General features: G+C 42.5%; 1 protein-coding gene across 1 annotated transcript; it reads left to right on the top strand.

The window, feature by feature from the left end:
• The first annotated feature begins 900 nt into the window (after positions 1-900).
• Positions 901-2,218, top strand: LOC307127906 (uncharacterized protein C14orf93-like). The gene is made up of 5 exons (XM_079819407.1): positions 901-1,209; positions 1,333-1,394; positions 1,498-1,592; positions 1,681-1,799; positions 1,883-2,218. The coding sequence occupies exons 1-5, from the start codon at positions 1,111-1,113 to the stop codon at positions 2,141-2,143; spliced, it is 636 nt and encodes a 211-aa protein (XP_079675533.1). The 5' UTR covers positions 901-1,110; the 3' UTR covers positions 2,144-2,218.
• The last annotated feature ends 12,097 nt before the right edge of the window (positions 2,219-14,315 follow it).

The raw sequence follows: 14,315 nt of genomic DNA on the forward strand, positions 1-14,315 counted from the left end.
AACACACAACATGCAAAACATCAGACATCGCTTGCAAAAGCAACACTTTGTGCAAAACTATTTTAACTCTTCCAAAAATGTTGTTTTTGCATATATCTAACTACACACAAATATGCACAACTGAGGAATTTTCAGTTGAACTGAATCAACCCTGAAGTCACTTGAGCTGAATATTGACACTATTTTGGCTTGTTAGAGCCGGTTTACAGCAGAATTTGTTTTGAACTTGTTACTGAAGCTGCTATAAAACAATATATTTTGTTGTATGCATATTCTTTCTTTCTCAAACCTTAGTTTTGATTTCTAAGTGATCAATTTATGTATAAGTGTTTTCACACATGATCATTGGCTGTATGGGTCCTCAGTAAATTAATGTGTTATTTAAATGGCAAAAGTTATTCTTGTCTCTATAACTTATGGCTTCCTAAAGACACGTTTATGGGTAAATAAAATATTATTATAAATAAAATGTATATCAAAACATATTTTAAATATAATGAAGTCATTTTATTATAGCACTCATCAGATGTTCCTGGAAACAAAACAGAGACAGAACAGTATAAACAAACTATACAACAAACTAAACACCAAATTACAAAAACATTATTATGTGAAAGTGAATAAAGTTGTGTGTGTGTGTGTGTGTGTGTGTGTGTGTGTGTGTGTGTGTGTGTCACACCGTGTTGATATCACAGAGTTTATGCACACCGCTTGCTCATTTGTATGCGCGCACGTCTCGCGAGATATTCCTCATAACAATGACCTCGCATGTGATTGGAGGAGCCCGACGAGCTTCTCGCCCTCGTCCAATCACGTGCGAGTTCAAGGCCATGATGCGTACAAGACGTGCTTTAAACAGACGTGTTTTGGACTTTTTTTTTTTACATTTTCTGTGTTTTTGCTGCTTTGCGTGATCAACATGACAGGACGCCGCCTCGCCTTCAGCTCTCCTTCAACTCCTCTGAATGGACGCGACCAACCCCTTTCAGCCAGTCCGCTGACCGATGAGAAGAAACTGCTGAATACTATGAGTGGCCTGTCTCGTCAGCTTACTCTACTTACGAACAACTGAATGAGAAGTTTGGTGTAATAAACTCCAGGTTGCCGTCCATGGAGGATAAGTGGGCTGCTTTTGAGTCGAAAAACAGCTGTGCTGTGGAAGAAAATAACTCCAAGAAGAGAAGACGAGTGCACAATCCCAAGATTGCGGTAAGAATATTTTTATGTATAACGTTAAGCGTAATATTATTTTTAAAGTACCCCACGCTAAAAGTAACGTTTGCAGAACCAGTTTGCGTTTTTATATATCGTCTTTTGTCTTGTATTTTTCAGGAGGCTGTCCGGCGTCTTCACAACTCTGAGGCAAACTTTAGGCGCTATGAACCAGAGCATGGGTATGTAACGTTACGATTGAAAGAATATGCTTTTATTCAGCTGTATAAGGAAATGGATGCGTTAATAGATCCGAGCTTAAAACTGCACATTTTGTTTACACAGCCTATCCTCGCCTCATAACGAAGCCGTGAGCTCTTATCTGCTTGGAGCGATTTCCGCGAGTCCAGATTTAACCGCTGAACATGAGGACATTGTGTGTAAGTATGACTAATGTTTTTCTCATTCCTTGTTTAATTTTACCGTGACTGTTTTTATTAATACCAGTCTCATGTAATTGTTTTCCAGCTGCCTGTAAGACGTATTATGAATCGATACGCCGGAGCTTCAGATACAAACAACCTGAACTTACATCGCAGGCGGAAACTGTGAAGAGTTTAGCTCGGAGTCGATCAAGAAGAAAAAGGGTAAGCTTTATTATATTAGAACCGTTTTTTGTCAATGTGAGTATTTTTCAGGTTGCTTATTGTCTTTATGGATTGTATTACAGTTGCTGGAAGCAAGACGAAGTGTGCTGGCTCCGGATGAGGTGGACATTTGGAAGTCTGCGACCATTGATCTCATGTCTGATGAGGAAGACGGCATTGTTGACGGTGTGTCTGGATGGATTGTGCGGCCACCGCCCTCTCGCAGCCCGGAGCTCACCGAACTTTGTAACACTTTGCAATCCAGATTAGAGGCCACACCGAAGTACAGGGCGACTCACCATATACGCCTGTGTTCCCCTAATGTGTTGGGCGCTTCTTTTTGACGTTTTTGGAGGACAACATAAAATACTGCTGCACTGTACTATTTGTGTTTGACAATAAAGCTCTTTCTTTGAATGAACAGCTGTGTGTGTTTATATATTAAGCTCTTTCATTGAATAAACGGCACGGTCCGTATAATTGTCCCATATATTCTTTGATGGTATGAATAGTGTACTTCATAGCACTAATATAAAACATAAATTATTACAACATAAATTATATATTTATTTTATATTATTATTATTATTGGGGTTTACATTTATAATGAGCCAGGGGGGCCAATCATGATTGGTCTGCAGTGATCTGCCAACCAATCACGAGGGTTTATTCAAAAGTTGTGGCCTCAGCCAATACTGAGTGAGTAAATTCAAGTCTGGCCGTTGACTCTCTGGTTTCGCTGCTATTCATATGCAAATTAGAGGCGTCGCACCTCTGCGCGGTCTCTCAGCGGGGGGGCTCTCCACCTTCCGCGCGGTCTCAGCGGGGGGCTCTCCACCTACGTCATGGTTCGTTTACGACAATTTGTGGCACAGACGAACGCGACGTTCGCTGCCTCTAAATTGTCGAAAACTGCCGAAAATTAGGGAGATTTCCGGGAACGGCATGAGGGTGAGGAATGAATTACATTATTTTTTATATTTGGGTGAACTAACCCTTTAAAGCAGGTCACAATTTTTTTATTACATATTAGTTTACTCATCTGCTGTTGTTCTAATGCAGTATATCGCTCTTTTTCCTTTTTTTTGGACCACAAAAAAGCTTGCGCTCATCCATATAAAAGACAGTGAATAGGAACCAGCATCAAGCTTCTAAAAAAATATGCAAAATTATCACAGAATGGATGGTATGTAACACGTGCCATATATTTCAAACGGTCTGGGGGGTATACAATAGGGTTTGGAAAATATAAAAACAAAATGTAATGTTATATTTAATGAAAATCCTAATGGCTATTGGTCTTCTGTATTTGACAGATGTGAATGTGAAAAATTATTGTTACAACAAACACAATGTATATTTTAATCTAATAAAAGTGAATTTAAATTTCTCACAACTGCAGTACTATTAGTCTCATGAACATGCATTCAAGCACCGAAGACCAACAGTCAATGTCAGGATTTTCATTAAAAAAAAATACATTACATTACAGTTTCTTTTTTTTTATTAAACCCTATTGTATACCCACACTTATGGCACGCTGCATGGGATCATTTTATGATATTCTTGCATCTTTTTTTAAAATCTTGATGCTGCTCACTATTCACTGATATTATATGGAGGAGCACAAGCAGGAAACATTTTTTGTATTCTCCTTTGGTGGTCAGAAGAGAAAAAAGAACTGCAAAAAAATGCTTTTCTTACCGAGCAAGTAAGTAATTTTATTTCCCAGCTGAAATCTAAAAAAAATTCTTACAAAAAGAAAAAAAGACAATACTTTACTTGAATTTTTAGATATCTGGACTGGAAACAAGACAAAAATAATATTTTATAAAAAAAAATGTTTGCATTGGGGTGAGTAAATGATAACTTGCTTTTCAATTTAGGGTGAAACTACCGCTGTAGTGTTTACATACCAAGAAATATAAGGCGTGGACTCTCTGGCAAATGTACCGATTCCTGGACATCAGATGGAGTTGCAAATTCCTGAAACAATTTTTAAGAAGGACAGCATAACTATGATAAAAAAACAAAACAAAACATTATAGATGTTTAATAATCTCTACTTACATCTGCTTGAAGGATTACACCATCTAACTTCTCTTTGAAGTGTGCAAGAAGTAGTAGTAGTACCATGGCACCCACATCATTTTCACCTCTGGAGAGTATGCTCCGAACGTCATCGTTGGTTGGTTTGCTTTTGAAAAACTCAATAATGATTTTTCCACACTCCTGGATAGACAATTCCAAAAGTCTGAGCACTTTTTTGTCCGTAAGCTGTTCAAAATGTCCATATACATGCCTCTGTGTGAAGCGATATGGCCATTTGGATTTTAGATCTGAAATTGTAGGGGACGGGGTTGCATTTATCATGTAACGCTGAAGCCAATAGGTCTCCTCCATGAGCTTGTAAAAGTCTCCTCTCTCAACTCCAGAAATTCCTTCATGAAGGTGGATCTCCATCTTCTGATGTTTAATTTCAAGACTGTCGTGACTCTCACCAGGTGGAAGAGCAGGCTGCCATCTTGTGCAACCATACGAGTCAGTTGAATTTCGTTTTCTAGTAGTTCCAATGTCACTTCTAAGCTGTGTCACTCCTTTGCTGACTTAGTGTACTTGTTCGATTAAGATGCTCTATCCGCACTTTCAGCTGTGAAAGAAAAGATTCGTATCCACCCCCAACCTGCTTGTCACCCATCATGTCTGCAAAAGACTTGGGATATTGGCTCACAATTTGACGAGCAATAGTAAGGCACTGTGATCTGCTGGGGTTTGTTTCGATTTTTCTAATTTCATCGGCAAGAATTCTTATCATTTGTCGTCGGTCAGAAGGAGAAGGTCTCAGGCCATTCTCAGTAGCACTCTTTATACCGGCTGGCATTAAGTTCCACAGAACTTTGAAATTTTCAGGCCATGAATGTGATGCACTGGTAGATGCTACAATGCTTGATGTTGGCGTTGAGGAGCTTGATGGAGGTGAACCAAGAGTAGCGTTTGTTTCGGGGGGAACCTCGGCAGGCTGCAGTACCACTGTGTAGTTTTGATGTTCTGTGGATATATATATATATATATATATAAATAATCAGTTATTGTCTCAAGGATTACACCATAAACAGTACTGAAATGCATTGTAATGCAGTTTAAAAGGGTTAATTCACCCAAAAATGTACATTCTGTTATTAATTATTCATCCTCACGTCATTCCAAACCCATTAGATTTTTGTTCAACTTTGGTTAACGTATTATTATTATGAACTAGAGATTTCTGTCCCTCTATAGACAGTATGCGGAATGACATGAGGGTGCGTAATTAATGATTTTTTTTTATTTTTGGGTAAACTAACCATTTAATTATCACATCCTATCTTAGTTTTATTTAATCAACCTTATCTTTACCTTGATTTTTCCAGGCACTAAGAAGTTTTCGGCATTGGATAGGTTGTATAAACTCCAAAATGTCATCTTTTACATAAACCAAATCATCCAAACCCTCGACACCTTGGTCCATGAGCTTCTCAACCAGCTGGTTTATTACATCTGGAGAGAGGCTTGGCAACACCGACAATAAAGCATCTTTCAGGACTTCTTTCATTCCAGACATTATTCTAGAATTGGGAAGGAATGATGGAGAACAATTACTGACAAGCCGCACAATGAGTATTCAGGCAGAGGATAGTAATCCAGTAGCCTGTCTTGATTTATACACAAGTAGCCTTGATCTTGTGATGTCAAGCAATGAACTCCCTGGTCAATAAGACAAAAAGACTGACATTTCTTTGTGACAAAATACACATTGCAATTATCATGTACAAGAATTAACTGAATGTTCCCAAATACTATTGTCACAGGTCGGAGCGGACCACCACTACCGTGAGTCTCGCTCCTCCCTCAGTTTCCACCCCGAGGAGGTCCCAAAAACACCCCAACGACCAAACAGACAAGAGCAGGTAGGTTAAAACAATATTTATTTATTTAAAAGGGTGTGGGAAGGGGGAAAGGGATACTTTAAAAAGAAAGGCCTAGCTCTCTGGGACTGGAGAACTTTAACTCCGAGCCGCTTCTGACTCTCTCACGGGAATGTGCAGGTAGGTCTTCCCAACTTCCTCCTCTTCTCCACACGGGAAGAGTATACAGAGCAGTACACTGGGCTCTTAGCTTTGGGCGTACAGGTGAGTATACAGGAAGGTACACTGGGCTCTTGGCTTTGGGCGTACAGGTGAGTATACAGGGCGGTACACTGGGCTCTTAGCTTTAGGCGTACCGGTGAGTATACAGGAAGGTACACTGGACTCTTGGCTTTGGGCGTACAGGTGAGTATACCGGGCGGTACACTGGGCTCTTAACTTTGGGCGTACCGGTGAGTATACAGGAAGGTACACTGGACTCTTAGCTTTGGGCGTACAGGTGAGCATACCGGGCGGTACACTGGGCTCTTAACTTTGGGCGTACCGGTGAGTATACAGGAAGGTACACGGGACTCTTGGCTTTGGGCGTACAGGTGAGTATACCGGGCGGTACACTGGGCTCTTAACTTTGGGCGTACCGGTGAGTATACAGGAAGGTACACGGGACTCTTGGCTTTGGGCGTACAGGTGAGTATACCGGGCGGTACACTGGGCTCTTAACTTTGGGCGTACCGGTGAGTATACAGGAAAGTACACTGGACTCTTGGCTTTGGGCGTACAGGTGAGTATACAGGGCGGTACACTGGGCTCTTGGCTTTGGGTGTACAGGTGAGTATACAGGGCGGTACACTGGGCTCTTAGCTTTGGGTGTACAGGTGAGTATACAGGGCGGTACACTGGGCTCTTAGCTTTGGGCGTACAGGTGAGTATACCGGGCGGTACACTGGGCTCTTAACTTTGGGCGTACCGGTGAGTATACAGGAAGGTACACTGGACTCTTAGCTTTGGGCGTACAGGTGAGCATACCGGGCGGTACACTGGGCTCTTAACTTTGGGCGTACCGGTGAGTATACAGGAAGGTACACGGGACTCTTGGCTTTGGGCGTACAGGTGAGTATACCGGGCGGTACACTGGGCTCTTAACTTTGGGCGTACCGGTGAGTATACAGGAAGGTACACGGGACTCTTGGCTTTGGGCGTACAGGTGAGTATACCGGGCGGTACACTGGGCTCTTAACTTTGGGCGTACCGGTGAGTATACAGGAAAGTACACTGGACTCTTGGCTTTGGGCGTACAGGTGAGTATACAGGGCGGTACACTGGGCTCTTGGCTTTGGGTGTACAGGTGAGTATACAGGGCGGTACACTGGGCTCTTAGCTTTGGGTGTACAGGTGAGTATACAGGGCGGTACACTGGGCTCTTAGCTTTGGGCATACAGGTGAGTATACCGGGCGGTACACTGGGCTCTTAGCTTTGGGGCATACAGGTGAGTATACAGGAAGATACACTAGGCTCTTAGCTTTGGGTGTACAGGTGAGTATGCAGGGCGGTACACTGGGCTCTTAGCTTTGGGTGTACAAGTGAGTATACAGGGCGGTACACTGGGCTCTTAGCTTTGGGGCATACAGGTGAGTATACAGGAAGATACACTAGGCTCTTAGCTTTGGGTGTACAAGTGAGTATACAGGTGAGTATGCTACACTTGTAGCTGGAATGGATGCAACTCACAGACCCGTGGATAGGCGGACGTCAGGCCTTAGCGCGTCAAGGCTTAGGTGGCTGGGGAGGGCGTATTTGCACACAGTGGACTTCTAGCCTTCCTCACTAGGACAGACTTCTAAGGAACACGTTGACTTCCCACACGTAGTAGAACAGTCCCACGACGACACAGAGCCCTTGGCTCAATCCTGCGGACTGGCGGCAGATAAACACACAGAGTTCCTTTAACAGTATACTACTTCAATGAACATTTCGGGAGAGATACAACACCTCTTCGCTTCTGACAAGCAGGGCAGATGCAAGTACAGGTCGAGGCTGCTGCACGCTGGGCCTAGCACGCCCACAGAGGGTATTACCAAGGTGGGTGGATCGAGGTAGAGTACCACACCATGTGATGTGCTGCTCGAGTGGGCCAATCGCTTCCTTCTCCCCTCTTCCAACAGCGGGACAAGAGATCTAGACAAGGGCGGACACCTGAAAGCACTCAACAGACGTATAAGCATACACAGAGACAGCACATAAGCTCCTTCTACGCAGCAGCCAATTCCAACTTCCCCTCCTTCGATACTCCACACAATATTCACAGCAAGCTCTTACTTCATACAGTTGCCACGCCACCACCAGGTGGGGGAAGGGGTTAATGAGTCACAGTCGGGTGTGTGTATATATATATATAACAGTCGCCCACCGTCACCAATTCACTTCCTCTAATGCAGGGCTTTCTCTTCAGTCTGGGGTGTGATCGCTGACAATATTGGCACAGCACAACACTACAATTCTTCAGGTGTACACACATCAAAAAGACTCACCCACTGCACGCCACACACTCACGGTGAATTAGGGTCAGGATCACCACGTTGGGCTGGGAAATAGGTCCTGGATAGTGGAAAGGGTCGGTGCGGGGGATGACCATATGGAAACGTCGAAACCACGACCTTTCAGCACACTCTTTCCTCTTCTCAACACGTTTCTGGTGACTTCTCAGTGTAAACAATCTCTTCAAGGTAATAATACACATCAACATAATCACTTCAAAAGGAATGTTTCAACCGACTTAACTCCGTGTTTTCTTCAGCCCAGTACTCTGTTTTGACTTCGCCCAGTCTGTAATATCCGCATCAATCCGTCCCTCCAACACACGCCCCGTCTCACCCACAGCGTTTGCCGGAATAAACCTCTCCCTTGCTGTTCTCCGGATGCCTTATTTATACACCTCCTCTTCTCTGAATTGCCCAATCACCAATCGCCATGTTCGTTCGCACACCTGTCGCAAATTTTGGTTGCCTGGAGTTACCGGAACTGGCTGCGTGTTTCATGGACAACGGTCCAGGCGGAACTATTTCCGCCATTTTATGTTCCGCTACATTAAGTCACTCCGTGACACTATTCCCTCATAATTTTTCTGCAAAACAATGAGCATATTTTTTTTTGTAAAGTGTTCCCTTTACAGTCACTTCATTGGATGCCACTGTATTCACTGGTTGAAAATTAAGACAGGCAACAGATCCTTGAATGTCATCATTGTAGTCATTAACATGAAACTCTATTCCCCTCTCTGCCACAACATTTTCAGGGAAAGGGCTTCCAGCATGTAGGTAAGCCTGCAGAAGTTGATGCCTTTCTGCCAGTGTAGCACTCAGGTTCTTGAAATTGTGCAATTTTCTTGCACACTGTTTAAAATATGAGTGCTTACTTTCAAAGCGTAGCGTCCATAGGCGAATAAGTGGACCAAAACGATCAATGAGCTCAGGATAATGACACAGATAGTGGTGCTTTGGCTTAAGTAGATGATTTGGAAAAGCCACCTTTCGAGTCTCAATATACTCCTCTATTAAAACTGATAAATAAGCAATCTGACCAATATTAATGGAAGGAGCACAGATGAGCTCTGCTACCTGTCGGAGTTGAAGTATTAACTGCCATACCTCATTTTCAGTTGGACTGACAATCTTTTCCCCTACCAAAAGAGGTAAAAGCCGGAGCAGGCACCAATTCTGAACTGCATGTCCACTTAATTTTTCCATTACCAGGAGTCACCTCAACTGGTTTATCACGTGCATCATTCCCAATATACTTAAACTGGTCAATGCGACAATTTAGTTCAGTGTATGTGAACTGTTTCTCCTGATTCACAAGATGATCAATATACAAAGCAAGGTCAAATGACACAACACCTTCAAAAAGGTAGTGTCCAAGACAGGAAGGTAATCCTGGCTGGCAAACGTGAAAATAATTCAGGTCATTAAAGGGAGAATTACGTTTGACACCAGTTACACTTTCAGCTCGACCAGCATCCAAATCCTTAAGATTTTGCTCATACGACTCCATAGTTCTTGTTACTGCCTTTGTTAGGGGAGCGGAGTGAAATGTCTGGCGGTCAATTTCACAAAATCTGCAAAAGTATGTACTTTTACTGAAATTTTCAATAAGGCCACCAATGTAATGCGATCCAAGGTTGTCTCCAGCTATAGCACACAATGTACCTTTGTGCACCTTTCCATCAGCTAATTCAACACCATTTTCCTCAAGGTCTTTAAGGTCTTTTATCAGAGTGGCAAAGACCAAATCTTGTTCCCTACACAGCAGAACTAGCTGCATAGGGTCAATGCCTGACCGACAGTGGGGCAACAGGTTTGCAAGTGTCATATAAACGGCAAGAATTTTGTGTTTCTTACCAGACCCAAGTGGATTGGCAACTTCAAAAGCATCTTCATAGAAGATTACAGCTAATGAATCTGTATCAGCTTTAAACAGCACATTTTCATCAATATTTTTGCCATCCCATACATCAGAGAGGATATCTTTTGCTCTGACTTCAGTTCTTGAATTCGTATGTTGTTCTATCACTGATTTACAGCAGAACAGTGCTTCTAAGCTTTGCTTAATAGGAATATATTGAGCAAAACTTTCTTTGCCAGATTCATTTTGACCAAGACAGATTGGGACCGGATCCACAAACTTAAAATTGTCTTTATAAAAGGATTTTCTCCTCTTATCAGTGCTAAGTGCTTTGATATTTGACTTCCGGAAAAGATCATCAGTTTGCAAGACATCAATAATGCTCTTTATATCATTTTCAGAAATACCAAGCAATTTTTCAGTTAGCTTGTGCAGCAAATGACACTGGCTAATATCATGGATGTCCTGCACCCCATCAATTACCGACTGAATCACAGATGATGGGAGAATATGCTTTGCCTGTAATTTGAGATAAAACAGAGCCGTGTTCTTTAAAAAAAGAGATTCATCTGCATTATCTGGCAATAGTGCAATATTCAATTGTTCTCCTCCATCACAACAATCAAATGATTCAGACTGTGAATTTGAGTGTTCAACTATGTTGGATACCTCACCATGCAGCCTCTCTACTGAAACATTTGACTGCAGTAAATTATGACGCAACCTTTCTGCTGAAGAGTTTCAATGGTTCCCGGATAAATGTGAGGTCTATGTAGATGCTACAGAAAAGCTTTTATTACATGTAAATGGATATGGTACTCTGGTGCCTTCTTTGATATGAGATTTCAAGTGTAAAACAAAGTTTTTCAAATCACTGCACTTTTCTTGACAGACACCAATGTCACAGACTAAAGCATCAATTCCTAACTGCTCATCAGATGTCTTTGAGGGCCTGAGTACGTGAGCCTTGAAAGCAGTGAACTTTTTAAATGTTCTGGAGCAATCAGGAATACCACATTTGAAAAAAGGAACATGACTATGGATTTTTATGTGCTGGCAAAATGCTGACAACGATTCAAAAGCACGATCACAGAACTTACACCATAGCATTTTTGTTAACAAATGGACTATAACTAACACTAATGTTAACTAGTAAATCACTTACGTTGTTTGTTTACATGTACTGGCCGTCTTCGGTTTATAATACAAGCCTGAAACGAAAAAATAAATATATAACTGTTAGATCAAAAGCAGGTCATACAAAAGACACGGTAAATGTTCAATATTAGCCTGTGAAATATTGCATAATCTTGGTAAAGAGGTGAGAACAGATTGTTTTTGCGGTAGCAAACTGCGTTCACAAAATCAAACTATTCGTGTAAAATGTCGAAATGCGAACGCAAAACATAGATTGGCTTACCGTATCAATACTGAGTCGAACAATTTTCCATCTTAAACTCCTCATCGTCTTCTACAGGTGACAAATTATTCCTCCATCTTCGTGTAATGTCCTCCATTTCTGATGCGTCACAGGCAACTAACGTAATGTTTTGAAACGCAAACTGAATCAACCGAAGCACAGAAAGCTTAAACACTGCTCACAAATTCACATAAGTTACACTGTTTTAACAAGATAACATGAATAATGATTCTGTTAAACTGAGTGCCGCTGACAAGTCAAGTTTGCTGTTTGTTCTGTTTGCATCTGATCTGAAATGAGCGCGAACAAAATCAATCCCACAATTCAATGTTTTTACAGTGTTGTCACAGGTCGGGGGGGTCAAACCAGTCTGCACCCACCCCTAAAACCCAGGACCACCTCGAGGAGAGACCAGACAGACCAAGAATCAGAGTAAAACAAGTTTTATTTATTTAAAAGTTTTATTTAAAAAGTCTCAATGGGGCCTCTGGGTCCACCCACCGATGCGGGGGCCGAACCACTGACCAGAGGAGGGGAGGGGAAGTCGGTCACCTGTCCGACACGCAGGTGAGTGTCCTGGTAAGTAGAACGGTGTAGGACAATTGAGCAAACAGAGTCTTTAGTCGAAGGGGGCCTTCCTTTGGACGGACAGGTGAGTCTCCTGGTAAGTAGAACTTGTTAGAACATTTGAACAGAACAGAGATTTTAATCGGGAGGGGCCTTCCTTTGGACGGACAGGTGAGTCTCCTGGTAAGTAGAATTTGTTAGGACATCGAACAGAGCAGAGTCACTTTATCCATGCATGCACGTGTTTCTTCAGTACAAGCCAAAGGCTTACCACTAGGGTATACTTCTGCAGGGCAGGCAGGGGTAGGCTCGCTAAGTGTCTCCCTTTCAGGCGGAAGAATGTTGGCTGACGCGTGTTCTGGTCAGCAGATGAGGAAAGTTCACTGAGTGTCTCACTCTATGCGGACATCACATGGGTGGCCGTTGGCGGAGGGATGCTCTGTTAACAACAGGATAGGTTATTCAACTGCACACGTATTTCCCCATAGGACAAGAGAACAGGCTTACGGCTGGGTGTGCTTCTATCAAGCAGGCAGAGGTAGGTTCACTGGGTGGCTCACTTTAGGCGGACATCACATGGAAGGCCATTGGCGGAGGAATGCTCTGTTAACAACAGGATAGGTTATTCAACTGCACACATATTTCCCCAGGGGACAAGAGAACAGGCTTACGGCTGGGTGTGCTTCTATCAAGCAGGCAGAGGTAGGTTCACTGGGTGGCTCACTTTAGGCGGACATCACATGGAAGGCCATTGGCGGAGGAATGCTCTGTTAACAACAGGATAGGTTATTCAACTGCACACATATTTCCCCAGGGGACAAGAGAACAGGCTTACGGCTGGGTGTGTTTCTATCCAACAGGCAGAGGTAGGTTCAATGGGTGGCTCACTTTCTTTCGTCTCGGGCGGTCATCACATAGATGAGCACTGATCGAGGGATTTCTCTACTGACAGACAGAGTACGTTATACAATGCATATCTTCGTTCCACATTTGGAATAAGGGGGTATTCACATTCAACACCTGAAATCCTTCTTCAGTGACAACGGATAAGGATAGGAAAAATAGGGAGTGCAACGGCAGTTAATTTAATCCCCACACACTGCAACCTCACTTCAACGCAATACTGTGCAACACATCAATTCAGGCACTGCATATCCACTCTCACTCAGTGCAATAAGGCCAGCACTCACCCGTTGGTCGATCCCTCCACTGTCGTACTGAATCCGTTATCTTCAGATGTTGGGTGGATTAAGATGCCTTTTTACTAAAGCGTGGAGGACACTCCCTTAACACTCGATCACACTCAGAAGAAGAGGCAATAGTTCAATGATGACTTGGTTCAAACGCTCTCTCAGGTGACAATGACACTCGTGATCAGTACACTTCACAACTTCATATTCAGTTCAGTGCAGGTGCATACATTCTAGTGATGTTACGTATGACACTGAAGCGTCGATGCGCGTATCGCGCATGCGACACATTTTGTAGTGAAGCTCCGTATCGGGGTGTGTATTGGTTTCCTAGAGTCACGTGACCGATGACAAATGAAGCCTCACTTTCTATCCAATCACGTGCGCGTTTCACTTTGCGTGTCAGAAGCTTCGTTCGAACCCCCAGATCTTACTTAACAAGTCCTTGTTGCCTCAGTCTGGTTGATGGTTTTGTGAGGAGAGTGCTGTACTTTGAAAGTTAAATAATATATTACATTTAGATAAACATTTATTTGTCACTATTTACTATTTTTTGTTTGTTGGAGTTGTGTCTTTGTATTTTGGTAAAATATTTGCCTTACTGTCATTCCTACTGTTACACAAGCACTATCACTGCCAAGTGTCATAAGCACATTTAATTACAGATGATCCTATCACACAATGTCCTTATTTTGTGTGTGTGTGTGTGTGTGTGTGTGTGTGTGTGTGTGTGTGGAGAGAGAGTAGGCCTACGTTACATCTTATTGAATCATATAAGCTCATATTATATTTTATTGACACACTTTAATGGGTAAATTAATTTATTTACTGGACACATTAAACACAAACATAAGCTTTTATTTGTACACATAGCATTGAAACGATGGAGTGTGTTGTGGTTGCTTCATCTGACAGAGGTTCTTCCACAGACTTCTGCCTGCTTTATTTTAAATAAGCACCAGATGGCACTGTTCTTGACACTCTCGAAGCTTTGAATCTTTTCCCGAAACAGTCAGGGTAAAGCCTCACTGCTTC

The sequence above is a fragment of the Gobio gobio genome, assembly GCF_949357685.1.
Source record: "Gobio gobio genome assembly, chromosome: 6".
In the NCBI taxonomy this organism is placed as follows: domain Eukaryota; kingdom Metazoa; phylum Chordata; class Actinopteri; order Cypriniformes; family Gobionidae; genus Gobio; species Gobio gobio.

Coding starts and splice junctions, on each gene's coding strand:
- LOC307127906 (XM_079819407.1), top strand. CDS start 1,111: ATGGAGGATAAGTGGGCTGCTTTTGAGTCGAAAAACAGCTGTGCTGTG. Junction 1,395..1,497: donor CGCTATGAACCAGAGCATGG/GTATGTAACGTT, acceptor TTGTTTACACAG/CCTATCCTCGCCTCATAACG. Junction 1,800..1,882: donor GTCGATCAAGAAGAAAAAGG/GTAAGCTTTATT, acceptor ATTGTATTACAG/TTGCTGGAAGCAAGACGAAG.